General features: G+C 45.9%; 1 protein-coding gene across 5 annotated transcripts in view; it reads left to right on the top strand.

Annotated features, from left to right (window-relative positions):
• The first annotated feature begins 605 nt into the window (after window positions 1-605).
• Window positions 606-25980, top strand: part of CHD8 (chromodomain helicase DNA binding protein 8) — a 93800-nt gene continuing 68425 nt past the window's right edge. For 3 of the 5 annotated variants that reach the window (XM_040416825.1, XM_040416824.1, XM_040416821.1), the window contains exons 1-3: window positions 606-707; window positions 8378-9164; window positions 24935-25288. In XM_040416825.1, coding sequence (XP_040272759.1) covers window positions 8502-9164; window positions 24935-25288 — 1017 coding nt within the window. In that variant the 5' untranslated portion in view covers window positions 606-707; window positions 8378-8501. Of the gene's footprint in view, window positions 747-5106; window positions 5241-8377; window positions 9165-24934; window positions 25289-25980 lie in introns of those variants that run through there. The other 2 variants (XM_040416822.1, XM_040416823.1) reach the window with 2 other exon arrangements.

The following is a 25980-nucleotide window of genomic DNA, read 5'->3' as shown; positions in this document are numbered from 1 at the left end:
ATGGTTCCATTAAAAAGTACAACTTGTCTCGCAAAAAGCAGCCCCTTTTATACATCTATGTGAACAGAAAAATAAAAGCGCTATGGCTCCGGAAAGGCAGGAAGGGAAAAACGAAAACGCGAAAACAGAAAATGGCATGGTCCTGAAGGGGTTAACATCATTTGCTCCATTGAGGAGGGGTGGAGGGTCACCCTCTTGATGACCCCAATAGCTTGAATCGCTGATACATTGTAATACATCTTATTTATTACTTTTTCATGAATACAATTAGAATAACGGCACGCGTTTTCCTTCTTTTACTACACAGATGTCAAAAGAAGAATAACCCGTTTCTGACTCCTAATCATTCATTCATCCGGTCTTCGCGTTAAATCGTGTTTTTTTTTTTTTTTATCAGGCATTTATGGGGCAGCCTAAACTGAAGGCCCCTCTACGCTCTTCCGCAGGCACTTCCTGATAAGCGCAACCTACACTCTGTGCGTGACGTCAGCACACTCCCCTGATTGCTATGCTTATCGACCAATAGAAAATAAAAAAGGGCGGGCTCTGTGGCATAGAGCCTTCTGCCATTGTCCCAGGTCGCCGTGACGTAGGGCGTAGCTGTGCGAGGCTGAGTTGCATCGCGCGGCGCGTCCATGCTCGGCACAGCCGGGACCAGCTCATAAAGGGTCAACAGCGGCCGAGACCCGGACGGTGTGACGTCACAGGTGAGACGGGGGCGTTGACGTCACAGAGTGGGGTCACAGGTGAGACGTGGGGGAGGGGGTATAAGCGGACTACAGTTCACGTACATACATAGCTCACGTACGTGGATGTAGCGTTAGGTGGATGTAGGTCGGGGACGCCTGTGCACTTGTGCCGCACGCGTGTGAATGTGCGCTTGTAGGGTGGCAGGAGGCACCATGGGATCGCCATGTTTGTTTAGGGTTAACGCTGTGAGGCTACATTGTATCTGGGGCCAGTGCCCCTCTCTGTACGTCCTCCCCATATACTGTGAAGGACTGTACCCACTGGCATTGCACTTAGCGTGGGTCTGTGGGCCCCCAACTCTTGGGCGCTTGTGTAACGCCAGCAGGGTTGCCAATAGCGAATTATTCAAACGTGTGATTCGGCTGCTTCGCTGAATGTTACAGCTTCGTGACGAATGACTTTGTCACAAAGTGCACATCTTTGTAGGTAGTGAGTCCTCCTCCTCATTGTACCCCTCAGATGCCGCGTTCATACGTCATCGTGGCATCTGATGTCAATAAAGCATACTTACCTGATCTAGTTACTCGCGCCGCCATCTTTCTTGAAGGTCTGGCGTGAAATCTTGCACGGCCGGTGGTGACCTCAGACGTTGCCCCGCACAGGATTTCATGTGAGATCTGCAAGCAAGGCGACTGCGGCCGGCCCGTCATGAGCAAATAGATCGGGTAAGTATTTATTTACTTTTTATTTTTTTTACACTATTTTGGGTTAAATCTATTCACTTCTACGAAGCACGAGGAAATTTGGCTTCATAGTGAATCAGTCCTGAAAGTTGGATGGAAATCGCTCAACACTAGTGTCCAACCGTCCTGAAATTTCTAGGCAGTCCGTAAAAATAGGCGACTTTTTATTTTTCCTGTGTCTGTGGGGGAAAAAAAGTGTCTGATTCTTTTTTTCCTGTGAGGCTGGTGGTACATGGCTAGATGATTTTGGTGGTAATTCTCCTCACAGTGAAGGCTGGTAATGGGTTCCTCTCAGTAGATCGAGCTGTAGACATGGGTTAGTCAGAATCTTTATTATTCATTATCGTCTTTTAATTTGTCCGTAAAAAGTATTGGCCATCCGTGATTTTGGGTTAAGTTGTCCAGAAAAATTCTGACTGGCAACCCTGAATGCCAGTGAAGTTCCCCTGGTGACAGATGCCTCTAAGGGCACTTTCACACTAGCGTTATTATTTTCCGGTGTTGAGTTCCACCCTACTGACCAGTTTTATCCCCATGCATTCTGAATAGAGAGCAATCCGTTCAGTATGCATCAGTTCAGTCCCTCTTACGTGTTTTTTGGACGGAGAAAATACTGCAACATGCTGCAGTTTTCTGTCTGGCCAAAAATCCTGAACACTTGCATTAATTTCTATTGAAATGCATTAATGCTGGATCTGGTCCCAAGTGTTCCGGCAAAACGGATCCGGTTTTGCGGTCTGCGCATGCTCTGCAAAATAGCCCTTTAAAAATGAGAAAAAAATACCGGATCTGTTTTTCCGGATGACAACCGGATAGACGGATTCGCCTCACAAATGCATCTGTTTGCCTGATCCAGTGACTGAACTGCCTCCCGGAATCCTCTGCTGCAAGTGTGAAAGTACCCTCAGGTGACGGGCACATGGGGCAGCAGATTGCTGCAGATTTTTGAGCATTTCTGCAGCAAGATCCGCGGTGTATCGGTAATAAATCCTGCAGGTTTCAGCCCGTGCACTGAAAAGGGGCAAATCGGCGGCGTAAATCGACATGCTGTAGTTTTACAATTTACGCAACAGGCCGTTGTTTTTTTTTTTTTGCAGTGTTTGAGATTTCCTAAAATGTGCTCCACTTTGCCTGCACTGCTGCGCACATCTGTACGTGCCCGTTCTGTGCTCCTGATATTTACCGTAGAGCTCTGGATCCGGGCTGGAGTCTAAGGCCTCCTGCACACGAACGTGTGTGGCCGCAATGCACGAACACCGTCCGTGGGGCAGCCGCAGCGGATCACGAACCCATTCACTTTAATGGGTACGCGATCCGGCCATTCCGCAAAAAGATAGGACATGTTCTATCTTTTTGCGGAACGGAAGTACGGGACGAAACCCCACGGAAGCACTCTGTACTGGTTCCGTTCCGTGCTTCCGTCCCGCACCATTCCGCATCTCCAGATTTGCGGACCTATTGAAGTGAATGGGTCCGCATCCGTGATGCGGAATGCCCACAGAACAGCACCCGTGTATTGCGGATCCGCAAATGCGGTCTGCAATATTGCAACGGGGTGCACATGTTTGTGTGCAAGAGGCCTAAGGCTGCTTTCACACTTGTGTTGTTAATTCCGGTATTGAGATCCGGCAGAAGATCTCCGTACCGGAATTAAACGGGTCCGTTTAGATTTTTCACATCAGGATGCATCCGATTCATTAAAAAAGCGGTTGTGTGGGATCTAAACGGATCTGTCACTAAATACATTGAAAGACAATGGATGACGGATCCGTTTTTTTTTAGGCTCCATAAAAAACGGATCCATCTCGATTGACTTCCATTGTTTTCAGTGCCGGATCTGTTTTCGTGACTGGACACAAAGCCACAGCTTGCAGCAGTTTTGTGTCCAGTCACCAAACGCAATGCTGCCGGATCGGAAGACGTCCTGATGCATCCTGAACGGAATACAGATCCTCAATACTGGAAAACAACTGCACAAGCGTGAAGGTGTAAATCTACCTCTCCAGTACATTTCTAGGCCTGGCGGTGGTGGGAGGTGGGCTTTGTCCTGCAGTATTGTGTGGTGATAATGATGGCAGTAGGCAGATGTGACACATGGCCACATGACTGACTCCAAAACTACTGCTATACAGTGTGTGTGTGTATGTATATGTATGTATATATATATATATATATATATATATATATATATATATATATATATATATATATAGAGAAAATCCGCAGCACTCCTTGAAAAATAAAATGTGCTCTTTATTGACACATATCAATTGTTGACAACGTTTCGGTTCTCTCACAGAACCTTTCTCAAGTCCTGACACCTAGATGGAAATATTCAGATTCGTGGGGCTCGGAACCACTGTCCGTCCAGAGAAGAAAGGAGCTGAGGTCCACGGTTCCAGTAAGTCAGGCATGCTCAACCTGCGGCCCTCCGGCTGTTGTAAAACTACAACTCCCACAATGCCCTGCTGTAGGCTGTTCGGGCATGCTGGGAGTTGTAGTTTTGCAACAGCTGGAGGGCCGCAGGTTGAGCATGCCTGCAGTAAGTGGATCCGGCTTACTAACGAGTTAGGGCAGGTCATTACTGAAGGGGTTGTGGAACCCACAATCACTTCTCAGATCCCCTGTGTTCCAGGACTGGTCTCTGTCTAGGTGCTGGAATTGCTGCAGCCAGTCACAAGCGGGGGACTACCACAGCCTCTGCAGTGCAGAGCCTTTCACACCTAGAACCTCCTTCATCTGTTGTCCTTTTCTATGTTTTGTGCATTTGCCCTCTTACTGAGGTGTACCTACAGGGGCTTGCACTGCCCTTATATACTCCTACTGGCTTTCTGCTGGGCTCCCACTCATGGCAGGGACCAAGTACAGTATATAGGCAGCCTTCCTATCAGGTCCGCCGTGTCGCGACATTACAGGACACCACAGTATGTCACTATACCTGGTGTCATGAGATGTGTGTGAGTATATAGAATGTGTGTTATATGTTTATTAGATGAATGGGGCTGTGTATATATGCATGTATTAAATTAATGGCGCTGTGTGTATGTGTATATACACAGCACCATTAATTTATTATATATATATTATATACACACTGCACCATTAATTTATTATATATATATATATATATATATATATATTTATTATACACACAGCGCCATTAATTTATAATAATCTATATATTTCTATACACAGCACCATTCTATATTGTATACAGCGTTTGGCATGTGTGTGACTGGGGATAGGTGGCGGTACTAGGCGGAATTCCCCTTCTCCTAGACACCCGCTGTGTTTGCGTCCTGTACACCCGTGGTCACCAAGTAGCCATGCGTCTATTGGCACGGACGGTCCTTGCGTTGCATTGACATTTGCGAGGAAACCTCACTAAATGTGGCGCCCCCGCCCGGTGCAGTGTGGCAGCAGCCGTATCGGCCGTCAGCTTTGACGCTTTCATTCATTCTCTGACGCGAGCCTTCGTGAAATCGAGACTGGCTGCGCTTTTGCCTTGGATACGGCTAGGCCTCAGAGTGATGGGCGGAGCGCAAGTCTCAACCAAACGCAGCGCGGCTTGGCTTCTTTTGATGGACTGGAGAGGTGGCCAATGGCAGCGCGCTGCAGCTATGCGGGGCGGGGCCTGAGGCTGGTTAGGTTGCGCCGTGTGTATCTGTATGGGGAGGAGAACGCTGTGTGTGCAGCGGCAGCATGTGTGTTACCGGGAGATTACATGTGTGCCGCTGTACGCTAGGTAAATACACCAGCTGGAGGGCGTGTAAGTTCCGGGGAGGACGGCCTGCCTGGTGGTCATAGGTGAGTGTCAGACCACCAGTGTTACCAGCGGCTCGTGGACACATGACAGTTCTTCCTGGCTCTGACAGCTGATGTGGTGTCCTAGCTGTGGCTGCTTTGTTTCCTCCCTGTTACTTTGTTGCTGCTCATCCAGAAGGGATGTTTTCCCGTTTGATAAAGGTGCTGTAACTTTCTAATATATAACTTTATGTTTTAGCTTTTCCACCACTTTCAAGATCTCTGCCTGCTGTCAGTGAATGGGATGCTGAAGCCCCATTGCCGCCAAGAGTTTCCTACAGATGAGCTGCGGCACAATTCTTGTCCTGGTCTTCACAGTCGCTGCCGCGTATCCGTATAGTTGAACCGTTTCAGGCTGTTTAACGCGTTGGCAGCAGTCACACGTAGCAAAAATGCCGATTTCTTCTCATCCAATTCCTCGGGTGAAGAATACAGAGCTTTAAGGGGGCATTCCAGCACAGTACAAAAGCGCTGCCATGGCCTGCAAATGGTTAATATATACTCTCCTCGCTGATCCAACTGTGCCCAGGTACATGGTTGGGAATGCCACTCTGCCAGTCGCTAGCTGAGTCAGGTCGTCTGGCCCAAGCTGGAAGTGGAGTGCTGCGGCAGGGAGTTGGTGCGGTGAACATAAGCTCCTTTTTTTTTTTTATTAACCATTTGCTGCCCGTTTGTGTTGTGCTAGAATAGCCATTTAAAAAAAAAAAACGAATACACCTGCCCCATCAAATTTCCATATGTAAAATGACTTGCAGTCTGCCTGCAAAATTCACAGAATGTCGGTTCTTTCTGCAGATTTTCCCCTTTTGCAATGCATAGGATAAAACCTGCAAGAAAATCTTCGGGTAATGTATGTGGATTTTGATGCAGAATTGCGCACCGCCGTGGGGAGGACTAGGTCTGTACAGGTTCCTGACAGCAACCAGAGATTTATTAAAAGTGCACATTTCTTGATTTGGTGCATCTTAGGGCTGACTAACATGACTGGAAAAAGTTGGCCACGGCTCCCTTGACTCGAACTGACTGTATCATAGTGATTTATGATTGTTCCTATCTGCTGGGGGGTCTAATGTACTGTACGCATCTTCAGGTGAGCACAGTACACTAGAGCAGCTATCAGATAGGAACTGACTGATAAATCATTAAGATGCGACCGACACATGGGTAGTGTTTCCTGGACCCAGGACGGTCGTGTCAATCATGCACTCCAGGTTAAAGGGTTTGTCCTACATTTGGGTTTTTTCTTTGAAAGACCAATTTCACACAAGCACCTTAAGTCCAGGACGCACGCTTGTTATGAGAGCAGTATTTCAGCTGACCACCGCTCCTGTGACACAAACCCTCATGCACACGGCCGCGTTCCGCGGCCGAGAGGGGTCCGTGGTAACCCGGCCAGGATTCCTGCTGACAGCAGGAGCGCACGGCGTCATTGGTTGCCATGACGCCGTGCGCTTCATGCCGCTGCACTATAGTAATACACTCGTATAGATCATACCAGTGTATCACTGTACAGCAGCGGCAGCATGAAGCGCACGGCGTCATAGCAACCAATGACGCCGTGCGCTCCTGCTGTCAGCAGGAATCCTGGCCGGGTTACCACGGACCGCTCACGGCCGTGTGCATGAGGCCTTATAATGATTTATAATGCTTTGAATTCCAGTCTGACTGTGGAGGTACTAAATTGTACTTGAAGGATTATGCGAGTACTATTCAGTAGATCTGAGGTCCGGCAGAACATAAAGCATTATACGGAAGTATATAAAGTTTGTTTCACTGGAGCAGTGTTCATCTTGGGAAGGCCACACGGAGCGTGTTTCCTGGACTGAATACCCCTGTGTGGGGTGGTTAAAGGGCTTGTCTCATCATGGACAATGGGGGCATATTGCTAGGGTATTCACCCATTGTCTTATATGTGCGGGTCCCTCCAATGGGAACCGCGCCTATATTGAGAACGGATCCCTGAAAGTGAAGGAGGGTGCACTGCGCATGCGCAGCCGCCCTCCATTAATTTTTTATGGGGACACCGAAAATAGCCGAGCGCTAGCGATATGCCCCCATTGTCTATGATGAGACAACCCTTTTAAGGCCTCATGCACATGACTGTGGTTTGGGTCCGCTTCCGAGCTGCATTTTCCTTTTTTTTTTTGCGGCTCGGATGCGAACCCAATCACTTCAATGGGGCCGCAAAAGATGCAGACAGCACTCCGTGTGCTGTCCACATCCACACATCTGTTCTGGGGCCCCGCAAGTAAGATAGTACTGGTGCTGAAACCCGCACCAATGTCGAACGGAGCCTGGCAAGGTGGTGGCTTGAGGACTCCAGTTCAGCCACCACCTAGCCGGCTCCCTATCGAAGTGAATGGAGCGTGCAGCGCACGCGCTGCTCCCGCTCCCATTCATTTCTATGGGGCCGACGAAAATAGCCAAGCCAGCACTCTTCTTCACTTGTGGGGCTCAGTTCTCGATATAGGTGTGGTTACCAGCGGTGGGACCCACACCTATAAGACAATGGGGGCATATCCTAGCGATATGCCCCCATTGTCCATGATGAGACAAACCCTTTAAGCTCCAAAGTGCGTACTTTTTCCCGCTTCTGTTAGGCTCTATTTATTTTGGGCACTGCTTTTGGCCTGTAAGTCAGGAAATGCAGATAAACCTGTTGTTTAACTTGTTCTTGACCTGGAGTAGTCAGTCTGTGCATGATGGCCTCCTGACTGTATCTGATGTCTGGCATCAGCGACGCCGATTGCTTAGGATGCTTTTCGTGTTTCACCGGCCGTGCCTTCCTTTCCAGAGTGTGGAGTCTGGATCCCATATACTTTCAGAGCCAGTGAAAGCCTGAAGGTGCAGTCCTCTGAGACGTGTAGGGTTCCCTCTGAGATGGAATGGCATGAATGTAGCAAATATAGAAGTGGGATGCTTGTAGGTACAGTTGACCTTACAATGGCATTGAAATTATAGCGATTGTAATATTTTTGGTGGTCGGGAGGGTAAATTTGGCTATTGGTGAGAGGTGTGTTAATGGATTATGAATAGATACAACATTTTGGGGTCTCTTAGACATGATGGGGCGATGTGTGCAGTTCTGTGAGTTTCATATAATTGTTGGTAATGATTTCTCTTTTTTTTTCTCTCCATAGATTACCATCCTGGCTTCTTTCTCTTTCCATTCTCCTGCGACTGAAGTAAGTTTTCGCCTGCTCGGTATTCTCGGGGAAGGCTACTAGCCTTCCCCACAGAGTTTGGTTTAAGAAGAAGTCCAAGATGGCGGACCCTATTATGGACCTTTTTGATGACCCAAATCTATTTGGCCTGGATTCATTAACTAGTGATTCATTTACCCGTGATGGACCTGACACCATGGATGAAGCCCTTGGCCTGGGCAATGTTCTGGAGTCTCTGGAACCGCTCACCACTGATCGAGGTGAACATGCAATTCCAGATGGAATTGAGCAGCGACCAGAGCCACAGATTGTGCAGGACATTCCTGTCCCAGTTGCCGCAGTAGAACCAGTGCTTCCATCCCAGCCAGCTACTATTCCGGAAGCTATAAACCAAGGCAATCCCTTTATGGGAACTTCCACTAGTGGACAAGCAGCTCCTAAAATCATGATTTTGAAAGCGCCACCAGGAATGACAGTGAGTGGTTGTCCTGTGACTCAAATTCAGACACTGGCTCCTGGCCAGACAGCCAATGGAGGCAAAGTGACATTTGCTAAAGTCCTCACAGGGACCCCACTGAGACCTGGGGTATCTATTGTATCTGGGAATACTGTGTTAGCCAAAGTTCCAAACCCATCTGTCACTGGACAGCCAGGAGTGCGACCTGTTCGACAGTTACTACTTCAGCCAGTGCGGACTACAGCGGGCACCGACCCTCACACTGGCACTAAACCTACAGTTACTTTGGCCTCTGCACCTCAGCAGGTAGAGTACTTGAGATTTTTCCATCATTTTATTTCAGTTGATCTCGTTTTTCATGTTTGTGTGAAAATGAAATAAATTTGAGGGTGAGAGCCCTGTAGGCTGGTATCACAGAAGAAGATATCGTCTTATGGATTTATGAGAATTATTAAATAAGGACACCCCCCCCCCCTTAGTATTAGATCTGAAGAGGAATTGGGGGTGGGGTGTGCTCTGCTTTCGTTGGTAGTGCTCTGTATTAGGGCTCATGCACATGAACGTATTTTTTTTTCCGTGTCCATTGCGTTTGTTTTGCAGCCCGTATGTGGAACCATTCACTTCAATGTTGCGCAAAAAAAAAATGGAAATGACTCGGTGTATGTACACATGGCTGATCCGCCGAAAAATAGAACATGTTCACATTACAGACAAGGATAGGACTGTTCTATTAGGGGTTTTCGGTTTGGCAGAATGCACGCTGCCAGTATGCGGACCACAAAATGCATGATATGAAGGCTGCCATATATCCATCACTGGGTGAGCATAGAGCCCTTAGATGGTTAAAATCACAAGATCAATTAGTAATAAAAGTGGTGGACACGGAGGGAATGTAGTGGTGCAAGGACTACTATCTGAAGGAAGCTGTGCCTCACGTTAGATTGGAGAATGACCCTACTACAATAAGGACCAGCCGAGATCCGCCTATGACCACGAATGCACTATTCCATTTCCAAAGTCCTCACCCTACTCATGTAAAAAAGGCTTCACCATATGGCCAAGGCATATAAATGGAGTATGATGGCTTTTTGCGGCAGTCTTTGGAACTAGGTTGAGCGCTAGGGGCTATGAGGAGGTAGTGATTGTAAAGCCTGAACGCAGAAAACAATACTAGATTTGTATTCTTCTTTAAATATAGTCCAGTGTCCGATCACATTAGACAAGTTGTCAGGAAGAATTGGCATATAATCCCGGCAGATGTAGATTTGTCTGACGTGCGGTACAACCAGCTCTGGCGGCGTGCACATTAGTGCGGGGGTCCTTTTCAGACATTAGGAAGGTCTGCACCAGATGTGGTACCTGTACTTACTGTAGACAGATGTGCACAGATGAAGCGTTACGATTGGGAGCTATTCCTCATTCATTACATGCAAAGCAGACTTTATTGTACATGTCATATTTTGTTCTTGCAAATGTTTGTATTAGGGTTGTTTTGGGTATCAAATTTTCGATACTGGACAAAAGTATCGACCTCAATACCGGGATTTGCCATTTATCGATACTAGGCTGTGCTACTGCACAGTCTAGTATCACAGAGCATGGAGCGTGCTGCTATCTGCGTGCGTCATGTTCCCTCAGCAGCACAGGGGAGAAGTAGTCACTATTTCCCTCCCCCCACCCCTGCTGCTGCCACCAATGGGAAGAGAGGGGGGCTGGCGCACGCACTGCGCCACCAATGAAAGTTAACGTTTAATACAAATACAGGAGGCTGGGTGCAGAATCGCCTAGCCGTCGCCCATCCTCTATAAAAAGGAAGCTGCGATCAGTGGCAGTTAATCCGGTGATCACAGCTTCCTGTCATAGAGGCTAGGCGATTCTGCTGCCCGCACCCAGGCTCCTGTATTAAAGGGTTTCTGTCATAAGAAATAACGTTATGTAGCTGACTGACATTAGCGATGTGCTTATGTCAGCAGCACATGACAGTATGCTTTTCAACTCCCTGCCTGCCGCCGTTCTCTTAAAATACTTTTAAAATGTGCTAATGAGCCTCTAGGTGCTATTAGGGCGTTGCTTCAGCACCTAGAGGCTCCGTCTATGCACCCTTTTGGCACGGCCAGGTCCCGTTGATTGACTTTCGAGTTCTCCTCAGTGTCCCGTAAATCCCGCGCCTGCGCCGTCCCGTTTAGTATTCGGCGTAGTGAGTGAAGGATGCGCTCCTGCTGCCAGCTTCCTCACTGCGCCTGCACCGAAGGAAGGAAGCCGGCAGCAGGAGCGCATCCTTCACTCACTGTGCCTGCGCCGAATACTAAACGTGACGGTGCAGGATTTACGGGACGATGAGGAGAACTTTAAAGTCAATCAACTGGACCTGGGAATGCCAAAGGGTGCGTAAAAGCAACGCCCTAATAGAACCTAGAGACTCATTAGCATATTTTAAGTGTTAATTTTAAGAGAACGGCGGCAGGCAGGGATTTATAAAACATACTGTAAGGCTCCATTCACACGTCCGCAAATGGGTCCGCATCCGTTTCCGCAATTTTGGGGACGGAATGGATGCGGACAGCACACAGTGTGCTGTCCGCATTTGCGGAGCACGGCCCCGATCTTCGGGTCCCGCAGCTCCGCAAAAGCTAGAACAAGTCCTATTCTTGTCCACGGCTGCGGACAAGAATAGGTATTTCTATAGGGGTGCTGGGCGGGTGTGTTGTGGATCCGCAATTTGCGGGTCCGCAACACACCACGGACGTGTGAATGCAGCCTTATGCAGGGTGGATAAAAATCAATGATTGTTTTAAAAAAAAAAAAAAAAAAAATCAAAAAAATGCTTTTTGAGGAAAATATATTACCATCCAAAGGTTATTCCATCATGAAATAAAGATTAGTTTTTTAATTATGTAGAATAAGGCTGTATACATTTAATTTTTTTGGTAAATAAATTCCATTAATCCATTCACAATGGGAGGGAAGAAATGGAAATGAGCTCTTAACAAGCTCTGCCTCTAATGCCACCAGATGTAAGGCAGCTATCCTATAAGTCAATGTTCAGCTCTTAAAATAAGCCTTGAGACATTACTTGGATATTAAATAAGCCAGCACCTCATCTGCAGACAGCTGTTTCGGGGTGATTGCCCCTCATCAGTGCAGAGAGTACTGGCTTAACTGGGTAGGAGGCCTGTGTCCGAAACAGCTGTCTGCAGATGAGGTGCTGGCTTACTTAACCGCCTCACGTCCGCCCATAGACTATAAACGTCCTATGGGTGGACGTCTATTTCTGACAGCACGTTTTAAAACGTCCTGTCAGAAATAGCAGCTGCACGCTAATCGTGCAGCTGCTGATCGGGTTGCCCGCTGTCAGTGACAGCAGGGCAACCCTAAGACAAGGCAGGGACAGTTCCCAGGTGTCCCTGCCTTCACGATCGCTGCAGACACAGCGCTCACCGAGCGCTTTGTCTGCAGAGCAGGAAGCGCTATGCGCTTCCTGTTCCGGCCCGGCGGTCATGTGACCGGAGAGTGCAGGGGCTGTGTGAGGTCTCTCAGAGACCTCGATCAGCCCTGCTGTGAGGCTGTACAGCGCTGGATTGCTGCTGTACAGCCTCACTAGGTCAGCCCCAGTTACAGGAGAAATCAACAGCCTCACTATGTCAGCCCCAGTTACAGGAGAAATCAACAGTGAAAAAAAAAAAGAAAAAGTGAAGTAAATGTCCCCCAGAGGTCTTGTATGACCTTATGGGGGATGAAAAGTGTAAAATAAAAATAAAAGGTTGAAAATGAAAAAATAAAAAGTTTCACATGTAAAAAAAAAAAAAGTCCCCAAGTAAGGAATGAAAAAAAAAAGTTAAAAATAGAAAAAATAAAAGTATACATATTAGGTATCGCCGCGTCCGAATAAACCAGCTCTATAAAAATATCACATGACCTAACCCCTCGGGTGAACACCGTAAAAAAAAACTGTGTCAAAACAAGCAATTTTTGTCACCTTGCATCACAAAAGGTGCAACACCAAGTGATCAAAAACGCGTATGTCCCACAAAATAGTACCAATAAAACAGTCACCTCATCCCGCAAAAAATGAGCCCCTACATAAGAAAATCTCTCAAAAAATAAAACTATAGCTCTCAGAACATGGACACATTAAAACATAATTTTTTTGTTTCAAAAATGCTATTATTGTGTAAAACTTTAATAAATGAGAAAAAGTATACATATTAGGTATCGCCACGTCCGTAACAATCTGCTCTATAAAAATGTCACTTGACCTAACCCCTCGGGTGAACACCGTAAAAATAAATAAATAGAAACTGTGCTAAAACAACCAATTTTTTTGGTCACCTTGCCCCATAAAGTGTTATAAGGAATGATCAAAAAATCATATGTACCTAAAAATAGTACTAATAAAACTGGCACCTTATCCCCTAGTTTCCAAAATGGGGTCACTTCTTGGGAGTTTCTACTGTAAGGGTGCATCAGGGGGCTTCAAATGGGACATGGCATCTAAAAACCATGTGGAGTTACTTTTCTTCTGCGCCCTGCCGTGTGCCCATACAGCAGTTTATGACCACATGTGGGGTGTTTCTGTAAACCGCAGAATCTGGGTAATAAATATTGAGTTTTGTTTGGCTGTTAACCATCGATGTGTTAAAGAAAAAAATTGATTAAAATGGAAAATCTGCCAAAAAAGTGAAATTTAAAAATTTGATCTCCATTTTCCTTTAATTCTTGTGGAACGCCTAAAGGGTTAACAAAGTTTGTAAAATCGGTTTTGAATACCTTGAGGGGTGTAGTTTCTACAATGGGGTCATTTATGGGGGTATCCATTATGTAAGCCCCACAAAGTGACTTCATACCTGAACTGGTCCTTAAAAAGTGGGTTTTGGCAATTTTCTTAAAGATTTTAAGAATTGCTTCTAAACTTCTAAGCCTTCTAACGTCCTAAAAAAATAAAATGACATTTCCAAAATGATGCCAACATAAAGTAGACATATGGGGAATGTTAAATAATAAATATTTTATGAGGTATCACTTTCTGTTTTAAAAGCAGAGAAATTGAAATTTAGAAAATTGCGAATTTTTCAAATTTTTGGGTAAATTTGGGATTTTTTTTCATAAATAAAGGTGAAATATTTTGACTCAAATTTATGACTATCATGAAGTACAATGTGTCACGAGAAAACAATCTCTGAATGACTTGGATAAATAAAGGCGTTCCAAAGTTATTACCACATAAAGTGAGATATGTCAGTTTTGCAAAATTTGGCCTGGTCAGGAAGGGGGCAAAGGGCCCAGATGGGAAGTGGTTAATATCCAAGTCATGTCTCAAAGCTTATTTTAAGAGCTGAACACTGACTTACAGGATAGCTGCCTTACATCTGGTGGCATTAGAGGCAGAGCTTGTTAAGAGCTCATTTGCATTTCTTCCCTCCCAGAATTCCAGAGGAGCATGTATGGCCTATAAGTCTCCTCACACTGATTAAGGTGCTCTCTCCCTAAGGAGAGTTAGTTTCCCCCTTTGTCCATTCACAATGTTATGCTCTTCCAAAGGTTTTTGTAAGATTATTGGGCAGTTTCTCTGCCTACAAGATATTATCACAGATGCTTGGTTTACTTTTGCAGTTCTGAAAACTGAATTTGACTCGGCAGAGATCACATGCCTCTTCTTCACAGCAAAAATGTTATAACATGAGTTGAGAAAAAGACCTTTAAAGAGGACCTTTCACCGATTCTTACCCTATGAACTAACTATACAGACATGGAGAGCGGCGCCCGGGGATCTCTCTGCACTTACTATTATCCCCGGGCGCCGCTCCGTTCTCCTGCTATGCCCTCCGGTATCTCCGTTCCCTAAGTTATGGTAGGCGGAGTCTGCCCTAGCGCTGGCCAATCGCATTGCAGAGCTCACAGCCTGGGAGAAAATAACCTCCCAGGCTGTGAGCTCTGCGCTGCGATTGGCCAGCGCTAGGGCAGACTCCGCCTACCATAACTTAGGGACTGGTATCTCCGCCTACTATAACTTAGTGAGCGGAGATACCGGAGGACATAACGGGAGAACGGAGCGGCGCCCGGGGATAATAGTAAGTGCAGTGAGATCCCCGGGCGCCGCTCCACATGTCTGTATAGTTAGTTCATAGGGTAAGAATCGGTGAAAGGTCCTCTTTAAAGGGCTTCTGTCGCCCCACTAAACATTTTTTTTTTTTTTTTTTGTGTGTGTACTTATAATCCCTATCATGCGATATTGCTATACCTTATGTTATTAATAATTTTCGTTCAGTAGATTTTGCAAAAAACGTAATTGTATGATATGCTAATTACCCTTCTACCAGCAAGTAGGGCGTCTACTTGCTGGTAGCAGCCACAGAAAACCGCCCCCTCTTGTTGATTGACAGGGCCAGCCACGATCTCCTCCTCCGCCCAGCCCTGTCAGCATTTCAAAAATCGCGTGCCTGTGTTGATTTGGCGCAGGCGCTCTGAGATAAGGAGGCTCGGCTCCTCAGCACTCCCTCAGTGCGCCTGCACCGATGACGTCTTCTCTTTCGGTGAAGTCATCGGCGCAGGCACGCGGTGACGTCATCGCACAGGCACGCGATTTTTGAAATGCTGACAGGGCTGGCCGGAGGAGATCGCGGCTGGCCCTGTGAATCAACAAGAGGAGGGGGTGGTTTTCTGCGGCTGCTACCAGCAAGTAGACTCCCTACTTGCTTGTAGAAAAGTAATTAGCATATCATAAAAGTACGTTTTTAGCAAAATCTACTGAACGAAAATTATTAATAACATAAGGTATAGCAATATCGCATGATAGGGATTATAAGTACACAAAAAATAAAAATTAAAAATCAGTTTAGTGGGATGAGCCCTTTAATCCTAACTTCTACAAACCTATGAATACAGAATCAAACTAATATGAAAAGTTGTTATTCTAAAAATCTTCATCTACTTGCATATTATAAGTTATACCAGCATGTAGAAAACTATGATTTAAATCAAGCATTACTGACTAGTGATTTAAATCAGTTTGATTTAACTCAAATCCACCCTGCTGTTATGTACTGCTGACATCGGCACATCGCTAACGTCAGTCAGCTACATAACGTTATTTCCCATGACGGAAACCCTTTAAACGTTAATTATTATTGGTGTTGCAGTGCTCCCTCCCCCTCCCCTCCTCCTCATTGGTGGCAGTGGCAGCTTCTGATCCTGGTGGCAGTGTAATCCTGGAGCTCCTATCGGTTACCATGGCAGCCAGGACACTACTGAAGCCCTGGCTGCCATGGTAACCTCCCTGCTGCTGTGTGTACTATGCACAGGGCAGCAGGGAGAGTGCGAAGTCCTATTCACCCTAATAGAGCTCCATCAGGCTGAATAGGAAAAGGGATGAAAAGATCCCAGGATCTAGCCCCTAAGAGGGAAATGGTTATTAAATAAACAGTAAAAAAAAAAAATGAAAACAAAAAGTATAAATCTTACATATTTTACATATAAAATATATAAACAATAAATAAACATATCACATATTGCCACATCCGAAACGTCCAAACTGTTAAAATAAAATAAAAATCTCCTATGTGGTGAATGCTGTAACAGAAAAAGAAGAAATAAAAACTGCGCGATTCGCCATTTTTTTTTATAGGATAGGACTGTTCTATTATGGGCCGGACGTTCCATAAAATGCGGAATGCACGCTGCTTTTTTTTTGGTGTTTTTATTTTTTTCGCGTGGTTTAGAGTATTGCAATACTTTTTTTTATGGTATCGAAACCGAATAAAAAAAATAATAAAATTGGAATCGAAACAACCCTAGTTTGTATATTGAGAAACCAATTGTACAGTATGTTAGAAGTGGTAAAGGACGTTTGAGGCTGACAAATCATGTGGATTCTTCGCACTGGAGCTTTAGGTCCATACGTTTTAAATTAAAGAAATTATCTAATATCCCATCATGCTTTGAAAAAGCGTCCGAGGGCGGGAAACGGATGTAGGCTGTGCTTGTTGGAGCAGTTGATCCGTAAGACAATGGGCGCATATCCTAGCGATATGCCCCCATTGTCTTTGAGACCTTAAGAATTATTAGGAACACCATACTAATACGGTGTTGGCCCCCCTTTTGCCTTCAGAACTGCCTTAATTCTACGTGGCATTGATTCAACAAGGTGCTGATAGCATTCTTTAGAAATGTTGGCCCATATTGATAGGATAGCATCTTGCAGTTGATGAAGATTTGAGGGATGCACATCCAGGGCACGAAGCTCCCGTTCCACCACATCCCAAATATGCTCTATTGGGTTGAGATCTGGTGACTGTGGGGGCCATTTTAGTACAGTAAACTCATTGTCATGTTCAAGAAACCAATTTGAAATGATTCGAGCTTTGTGACATGGTGCATTATCCTGCTGGAAGTAGCCATCAGAGGATGGATACATGTTCTCATTCTGTTTACGCCAAATTCGGACTCTACCATTTGAATGTCTCAACAGAAATCGAGACTCATCAGACCAGGCAACATTTTTCCAGTCTTCAACAGTCCAATTTTGGTGAGCTCGTGCAAATTGTAGCCTCTTTTTCCTATTTGTAGTGGAGATGAGTGGTACCCGGTGGGGTCTTCTGCTGTTGTAGCCCATCCCCCTCAAGGTTGTGCGTGTTGTGGCTTCACAAATGCTTTGCTGCATACCTCGGTTGTAACGAGTGGTTATTTCAGTCAACGTTGCTCTTCTATCAGCTTGAATCAGTCGGCCCATTCTCCTCTGACCTCTAGCATCCACAAGGCATTTTTGCCCACAGGACTGCCGCATACTGGATGTTTTTCCCTTTTCACACCATTCTTTGTAAACCCTAGAAATGGTTGTGCGTGAAAATCCCAGTAACTGAGCAGATTGTGAAATACTCAGACCGGCCCGTCTGGCACCAACAACCATGCCACGCTCAAAATTGCTTAAATCACCTTTCTTTCCCATTCTGACATTCAGTTTGGAGTTCAGGAGATTGTCTTGACCAGGACCACACCCCTAAATGCATTGAAGCAACTGCCATGTGATTGGTTGACTAGATAATTGCATTAATGAGAAATAGAACAGGTGTTCCTAATAATTCTTTAGGTGTGTGTGTGTATATATATATGTGTGTGTGTGTGTGTGTGTGTGTGTATGTGTGTGTATATATATATATATATATATATATATATATATATATATATATATATATATATATATATATATATATATATATATATATATATATAGCGGTGATTGCTGTAGATGTATAGAAAGATACTTTGATACTAAATCGGGGTGGATTTGATTTAAATCACTAGTCACTCAGTAAGGCTTGATTTAAATCCTAGTTTTCTACATAAAGACTAATTCTTGCTGGTATAACTTATAATATGCAAGTAGATGAAGATTTTTAGAATAACAACTTTTCATATTGGTTGATTCTGCATTCATAGGTTTGTAGAAGTTAGGATTAAGGTCTTTTTCTCAACAAAAATGTTTAGTGGGGCGACAGAAGCCCTTTAAGGTCTTTTTCTCAACTCATGTTATAACATTTTTGCTGTGAAGAAGAGGCCTGTGATCTCTGCTGAGTCAAATTCAGTTTTGAGAAATGCAAAAGTAAACCAAGCATCTGTGATAATATCTTCTAGGCAGAGAAACTGCCTAATAATCTTACAAAAACCTCTGGAAGGGCATGACATTGTGAATGGATTAATGGAATTTTTTTACCAAACAAATTTAAACATATACAGCCTTATTCTACATAATTAAAAAACGAATCTTTATTTCATGATGGAATTTATAAAAGCATTATTAAAAAAATTTTTTTTTTTTTTTTTTTTTTTTTTTTTTTTTTTTTATCCACTCTGTATAACTAAATTTGCTTCAGGCTATACTTTTCGTACTTGCTGTTCAGTCCATCTAATCGACCCCCGACTACATCTTCTCGTCATTCTGTTCCCTAACAAATCTGGAGGGGTTTCATTCCCCCCCCCCCTCTCCCCCCTTAATGCCAGAAAGTGGGTCAGAAATCCCAGGAGCTGTACCCGCCCGATCAGCTGCAGGGGTCCGGCTGTCACGGATAGCGGGACCCCTGCTGTATGCGCCGGCATCGGTGAAAACACAGATGCCGGTGCATTAACCCTTGTACTGCTGCGATCAGTACGGGGTGTCCATCGGGATCCTGCGCTGCTGTGATGGGGACCCGATGGCAGGGAAGGCAGCCCGATTCCTTTCTAAGGCTACGTCTACACGACGACATTTGGTTGCACTAATGTCGCACGACAATTTTTATAATGGCAGTCTATGGTGTCTCACTGCAACATACTGCGACGCAACAGTCGCAGAAAATCCATTAGAGATAGATTAGTCGCAGCATGTTGCAGTGCGACACCATAGACTGCCATTATAAAAATTGTCGCGCGACATTGGTGCAACAAAATGTTACGCTACAAATGTTGCAGTGTAGTTGTGCCCTATCTGTCGCGCGACAAATGTCGTTGTGTAGACGTAGCCTTAGTCATCGTGGCTGCCTTCCATGTAACCCTGTGAGATCCAGCCCCCTGGATCTCACAGGCAGGAAGCTGTGAGTGATACACTTACAGCCAATGCATGACAATACAGAAGTATTGTCTTGCATTGTGAAGGGGATCAGACCCCCAGAAGTTTAAGTCCCAGAGTGGGACAAAAAATAAAGTTAAAAAAATTGTACAAAATAGGGGAAAAAAAGAAAAGTAGACATATTAGGTATCACCGTGTCTGTATCAACCGGCTCTATAAAAATATCACACGCTAACACCGAAAAAAAACAAAAAAAAAAACTGTGGTTAAAAAAACACCACTAAACCTTGCATCACTAAAAGTGCAACACCAAGCGATCAAAAATCGTACCAATCTAAGGCTACTTTCACACTTGCGTTTGGGGTTCTGCTTGTGAGATCCGTTTGAAGGCTCTCACAAGCGGCTTCGAACGGAACCGTTCATCCCCAATGCATTCTGAATGGATAAGGATCCGCTCAGAATGCATCAGTTTGGCTCCGTTCCGCCTCCATTCCGCTCAGCAGGCGGACACCAAAACACTGCTTGCAGCGTTTTGGTGTCCACCTGGCCGTGCGGAGCCAAACGGAACCGTCCTGACTTACAATGCAAGTCAATGGGGATGGATCCGTTTGACGTTGACACAATATGGTGCAATTGCAAACGGATCCGTCCCCCATTGACTTTCAATGTAAAGTCAGGACGGATCCGTCTAACAATTAGACTTGGACTTTTTTTTTACATAGAATGCAGACGGATCCGTTCTGAACAGAATATGGAGACACAATTTTATTTTTTTTTTTTTTTCAAAAATGCTTTTTTATGTACCACTAAAACAACCAAAAAAAAAGTCATATTTGGTATTGTCGCGTCCGGAACAACCTGCTCTAGAAAAATAGCACATGATCTAACCTGTCAGATGAACACTGTAAATAACAAAATATAAAAAACGGTGCTAAAACAGCTATTTCTTGTTACCTTGCCTCACAAAAAGTGTACTATAAAGCAACCAAAAATCATATGTACCCTAAAATAGTACCAACAAAACTGCCACCTAATCCCGTAGTTTCCAAAATGGGGTCATTTATTTTGGAGTTTATACTCTAGGGGTGCATCAGGGGGTCTTCAGATGTGACATGGAAACTTAAAATTATCCCTGTGAAACTGCCTTCCAAAAACCATTTGGTGTTCCTTTTCTTCTGCGCCCTGCCGTGTGTCCGTACAGCGGTTACGATCATATGTGGGGTGTTTCTGGTAACTACAGAATCGGGGTAATATTGAGTTTTGTTTGGCTGTTAACCCTTGCTGTATTACTGGATTAAAATGGAAAATCTGTCAAAGTGAATTTCTGAAACGTCATCTACATTTTCCTTTAATTCTTGTGGAACGCCTAAAGGGTTAGGCCTCTTTCACACTTGCGTTGTCCGGATCCGTCGTGTACTCCACTTGCCGGAATTACACGCCGGATCCGGAAAATCGCAAGTGTACTGAAAGCATTTGAAGACGGATCCGTCTTCAAAATGCTTTCAGTGTTACTATGGCAGCCAGGACGCTATTAAAGTCCTGGTTGCCATAGTAGGAGCGGGGAGCGGTATGCTTACAGTCCGCGCGGCTCCCGGGGCGCTCCAGAATGACGTCAGAGCGCCCCATGCGCATTGATGACGTGCCATGCGATCACGTGATCCATGCGCTTGGGGCGCCCTGACGTCACTCTGGAGCCGCACGGACGGTAAGTATGCTGCTCCCCGCTAGGGGTGGGCGATATAGGCGATATGCGATATAAATTTGTGCCATGATATGGATTTTGAGCATATCGCCTATATCGCCGGACCGCGATATGATCCTGAGCCGGCACAGTGGAGAAGGAGAGAGTCCCTCCCCACTGTGCGCGGCTGCCGCTGACCACCAATGACAAAAGAGGAGGAGGGGAGGGACTGACAGTAAATCATTGAGTTTTCACGATCTCAGTGAGCGCGTGAAAACTCAAATCCGATGGTATATTCTAACCCCCGGGCGTTCCCATGGTGACAGGGACGCTTGCCTGGGGGTTAGAATATACAGGGCCACGCCGCTTACAGTAGAACATTTAAAAACTAATCAGTAACTTTAACTTTATTAATTGCTGATCTCTTTACTGTATACCTTACTAGGTCTTGGCTCCGGTAACAACAGGCAGTGCGGGCGGGCGGCGCTCACTCACTGACGCCACGTGTCTGCTCCTCCCACTAGGCGGCGCAGGCGCGTGACGTCAGTGAGTGAGCGCCGCCCCCCGCACTGCCTGCTGTTATCGGAGCTAAGACCTAGTAAGGTATACAGTAAAGAGATCGGCAATTAATAAAGTTACTGATTAGTTTTTAAATGTATTCCTGTGAGCGTCGGGGGGGGGGGGGGGGGGGGGGGTCGGAATCTGTGGATGGCACCGTTTAGGGAGGGGGGGGAATCTGTGGATGGCACCGTTGAGGGAGGGGGGGGGGGGGATCTGTGGATGGCACCGTTGAGGGAGGGGGGGGGGGGGATCTGTGGATGGCACCGTTGGGGGGGGGGGGGGGTCTGTGGATGGCACCGTTGAGGGAGGGGGGGGGGGGGGGGGATCTGTGGATGGCACCGTTGAGGGAGGGGGGGGGGGGGGGCTGTGGATGGCACCATTTAGGGGAGGGGGATCAGCTCCCTGCTGCTGTGTGCACAAAGCACAGGGCAGCAGGGAGAGTGTAAAGTCCTATTCACCCTAATAGAGCTTTATTAGGGTGAATATGACAAGGGTTCTACGTTCTAGCCCTTAAGGAGACTAATAGTTATTGAATAAAAAGTAAAAAAAAGTTTAAACACGCCCCCCCCAAATATAGAAAACAATATATCGCAATATATATCGCATATCGCACATGCTTAAAATTATATCGCAATATAGATTTTAGGCCATATTGCCCACCCCTACTCCCCGCTACACTTTACCATGGCTGCCAGGACTTTAGCGTCCCGGCAGCCATGGTAACCATTCAGAAAAAGCTAAACGTCGGATCCGGTAATGCGCCGAAACGACGTTTAGCTTAAGGCCAGATCCGGATCAATTCCTTTCAATGGGCATTAATTCCGGATCCGGCCTTGCGGCAAGTCTTCAGGATTTTTGGCCGGAGCAAAAAGCGCAGCATGCTGCGGTATTTTCTCCGGCCAAAAAACGTTCCATTCCGGAACTGAAGACATCCTGATGCATCCTGAACGGATTTCACTCCATTCAGAATGCATTAGGATAAAACTGATCAGGATTCTTCCGGCATAGAGCCCCGACGACGGAACTCTATGCCGGAAGAAAAGAACGCAGGTGTAAAAGAGCCCTTAACAAAGTTTGTAAAATTCGTTTTGAATACCTTGAGGGGTGTTTCTAAAATGGGGTCATTTATGGGGGTGTTTCCACTAGGGATCGACCGATATTGATTTTTTTAAGGCCGATAATTTGTGAACTTTCAGGCCGATAGCCGATAATTTATACCGATTAATCTGGGAATTTTCATTTTTTAAGAAAAAAAAATTCCTACACAAATCTGCTGAAAATTAAGGTTTATTGTTAACGTGTATTTTTTTTATAAGAGCTCACATTGTCCCTGCTGCCCTGCGCTTTGTGCACACAGCAGCATGGAGCTGAACATGGCAGCCAGGGCTTCAATATCGTCCTGGCTGCCATGGTAACAGATCGGAGCCCCAGGATTACACTGCTGGGGCAACTATCGGAGGAGCAGGGGAGAGGGGATCCTGTGGCCACTGCCACCAATGATTAATACTGGGGGGGGGGGCTTGGGTGGGGGGTGCACTGCGTCACCAATGAAGATAAATCTCTCATTCATATACAGGAGGCGGGAGCTGGCTGCAGAATCACATAGCCGGCTCCTGACCTCTATGAGCGGTAGCTGCGATCCTCGGCACCTGAGGGGTTAACTCCCGCAGATCGCAGCTATTGCTCATAGAGGTCGGGAGCCGGCTATGTGATTCTGCAGCCAGCTCCCGCCTCCTGTATATGAATGAATGAGAGATTTCTCTTCATTGGTGGCGCAGTGGCCACAGCCCCGCCCCTCCTCTTGTCCTCCTTCCTCTCATTGGCGGCAGCAGCACAGGGGGAGGGAGACACTGCTTCCTTCTCCCCTGTGCTGCTGAGGGAACACTGAGAGCGCTGTCAGCAGAGCGATCTGTGTTCCCCATACGTTATCGGAATATCGGCAAAATAGATACCGATAACGTTCAAAATCCGGAATATCGGCCGATAATATCGATAAAACCGATAATTGGTCGATCCCTAGTTTCCACTATGTAAAGCCTCATGCACACGACAGGTTTTTTTTAGTTTTTTTTTTTTGCGGTCCGCAAAAACGGGTTCCGTAGTTTCGTGATCAGTGTCCGTTTTTTTTCTTCCGTGGGTCTTATATTCTAACACAGAGGCGTTCCCATAGTGATGGGGACGCTTTAAGTTAGAATATACTAAGAACTGTGGACATGACTGCTGCCTGGCAGCACCCGATCTCTTACAGGGGGCTGTGATCCGCACAATTAACCCCTCAGGTGCCGCACCTGAGGGGTTAATTGTGCGGATCATAGCCCCCTGTAAGAGATCAGGTGCTGCCAGGCAGCAGGGGGCAGACCCCCCTCCCTCCCCAGTATTATATTCATTAGTGGCCAGTGCGGCCTCCCCTCTCTTCCCCCCCACCCCCCCATCATTGGTGGCAGCGGAGAGTTCCGATCGGAGTCCCAGTTTAATCGCTGGGGCTCCGATCGGTTACCATGCCAGCCAAGACGCTACTGCAGTCCTGGCTGCCATGGTTACTTAGCAATTTTAGAAGCATTATACTTACCTGCGATGTCTGTGACCGGCCGGGCGCTCCTCCTACTGTTAAGTGAAAGGTCTGTGCGAAAGTAGCCTACGGATCACGGACGCGGATGACAATCTTGTGTGCCTCCGTGTTTTTTCACGGACCCATTGACCTTGAATGGGTCCGTGAACCGTTGTCCGTCAAAAAAATTGACAGACAGCAAACACGGCTCACGGACGCGGATGATAAACTGTGCATTTTCCGAGTTTTCAACGGACCCATTAACAGTCAATGGGTCCGCAGAAAATCACGGAACAACGGACATGGATGCACACGGTCGTGTGCATGAGGCCTAAACCTCACAAAGTGACTTCGTAACTGAACTGGTTCTTTTAAAGTGGGTTTTGGAAATTTTGGGCTTGGATAAGTAAGTGTTCTAAAGTTATTACCACGTAAAGTGACACGTCAGATTTGAAAAAATCGGTCTGGGATTTAAGGTTAAAAGTGGCTCTGTAGTGAAGGTGTCAATGCTGCATGTCTTTTGTCAGTGATATATTTTATTTTATTTTTTTCATTGTCTCATTTCAAGAGCCATAATTTATCTTTCAGTTGCTGTTTGAGGGCTTAGTTTCTGCGAAATACATTGAATTGCGTTTTTAGGAGATATTCTCCATCTCTATTTTGATTAGCCTTAATGCATTTTGTTCTGCTGTTTTATGTTCTTTTGCTTTCCAGCTTACCTCTGTATATATACGTTTCTGTTTTCTCAGGGGGATTCTAAACGTATCACACTTGTGCTTCAGCAACCCGCTCAGACTGCTTCTGGAGCACCGCAGGGTCAACGCCACGTGGTGCTTGGTGGTCTTCCGGGAAAGCTTGTCCTTCAAGGAAACCAGTTGGCTGCTCTGACCCAAGCCAAGACTTCTCAAGGACAACCAGCCAAAGTGGTGACAATTCAGCTGCAAATGCAGCAGCCTGGTGTGGCCGGACAAATGCCACAGAGGTTTCAGATTATTCAGCAGGGACCAGGTGGCCTGACTATTGGAGGACAGCAGGCGCATGTTATAAGTCAGCAAGGTGCTCAGAGGCTTTCAGTACCTCTCAAGGTTCTCTTACAGCCACAGGTGAGTGGAAAAACAGTTTGAACCATAATTCTAAGTGATCCGAAATAAAAGGAGGCAAAGTGGTTTTTATGCATACTGGGTTCAGATGATGGGAATTGTATTAACTGCTACAATTGATGGGACTGATGACTGAAACCAATGGGATCTGTCAGGCACTGTTCATGTTCGTTAGGCTTCAGTGGAAATAACATGATGTTAGGGGTGGGCGATATGGCCTAAAATCTATATTGCAATAGAATTTGAAGCCTGTGCGATATATATTGCGACGTTATTTTCTTTATGTATACAAAAAATTCAAATTGCAAAACTTTTCAAGAAATTTCTAATGTGTATTGTGTAACAGATCTTTTTCCAAACAATGTAAAGATGAAGAATAAGTGTTAGTAAAACACACATCTCATACATGTCCGTCAGAGCCAGTGCCATCAGCCCCATGGCATTTGCCGCCATCATCATACATGTCCCCCAGTGCCATCAGCCCCATGGCATTTGCCATCATCAGACATGTCCTCCAGAGCATGTGCCATCAGATCAGCCCTATGACCATCCTTTGCAAATAGATCTCCAGAAGAATCGCTGTTATTATACTTGCCTTTCCTGCAGGGTGCTTGGCAGCAGCTGGCTGGAGTCCGCAGGTGTTGCGTCTTCTTCCCAGCATGCATTGGGCGGGACCTGACGTCACACACACACAC

Source organism: Bufo bufo, chromosome 2 (assembly GCF_905171765.1).
Source record: "Bufo bufo chromosome 2, aBufBuf1.1, whole genome shotgun sequence".
Taxonomy (NCBI): domain Eukaryota; kingdom Metazoa; phylum Chordata; class Amphibia; order Anura; family Bufonidae; genus Bufo; species Bufo bufo.
This window is presented reverse-complemented; position numbering and strand designations above follow the sequence as displayed.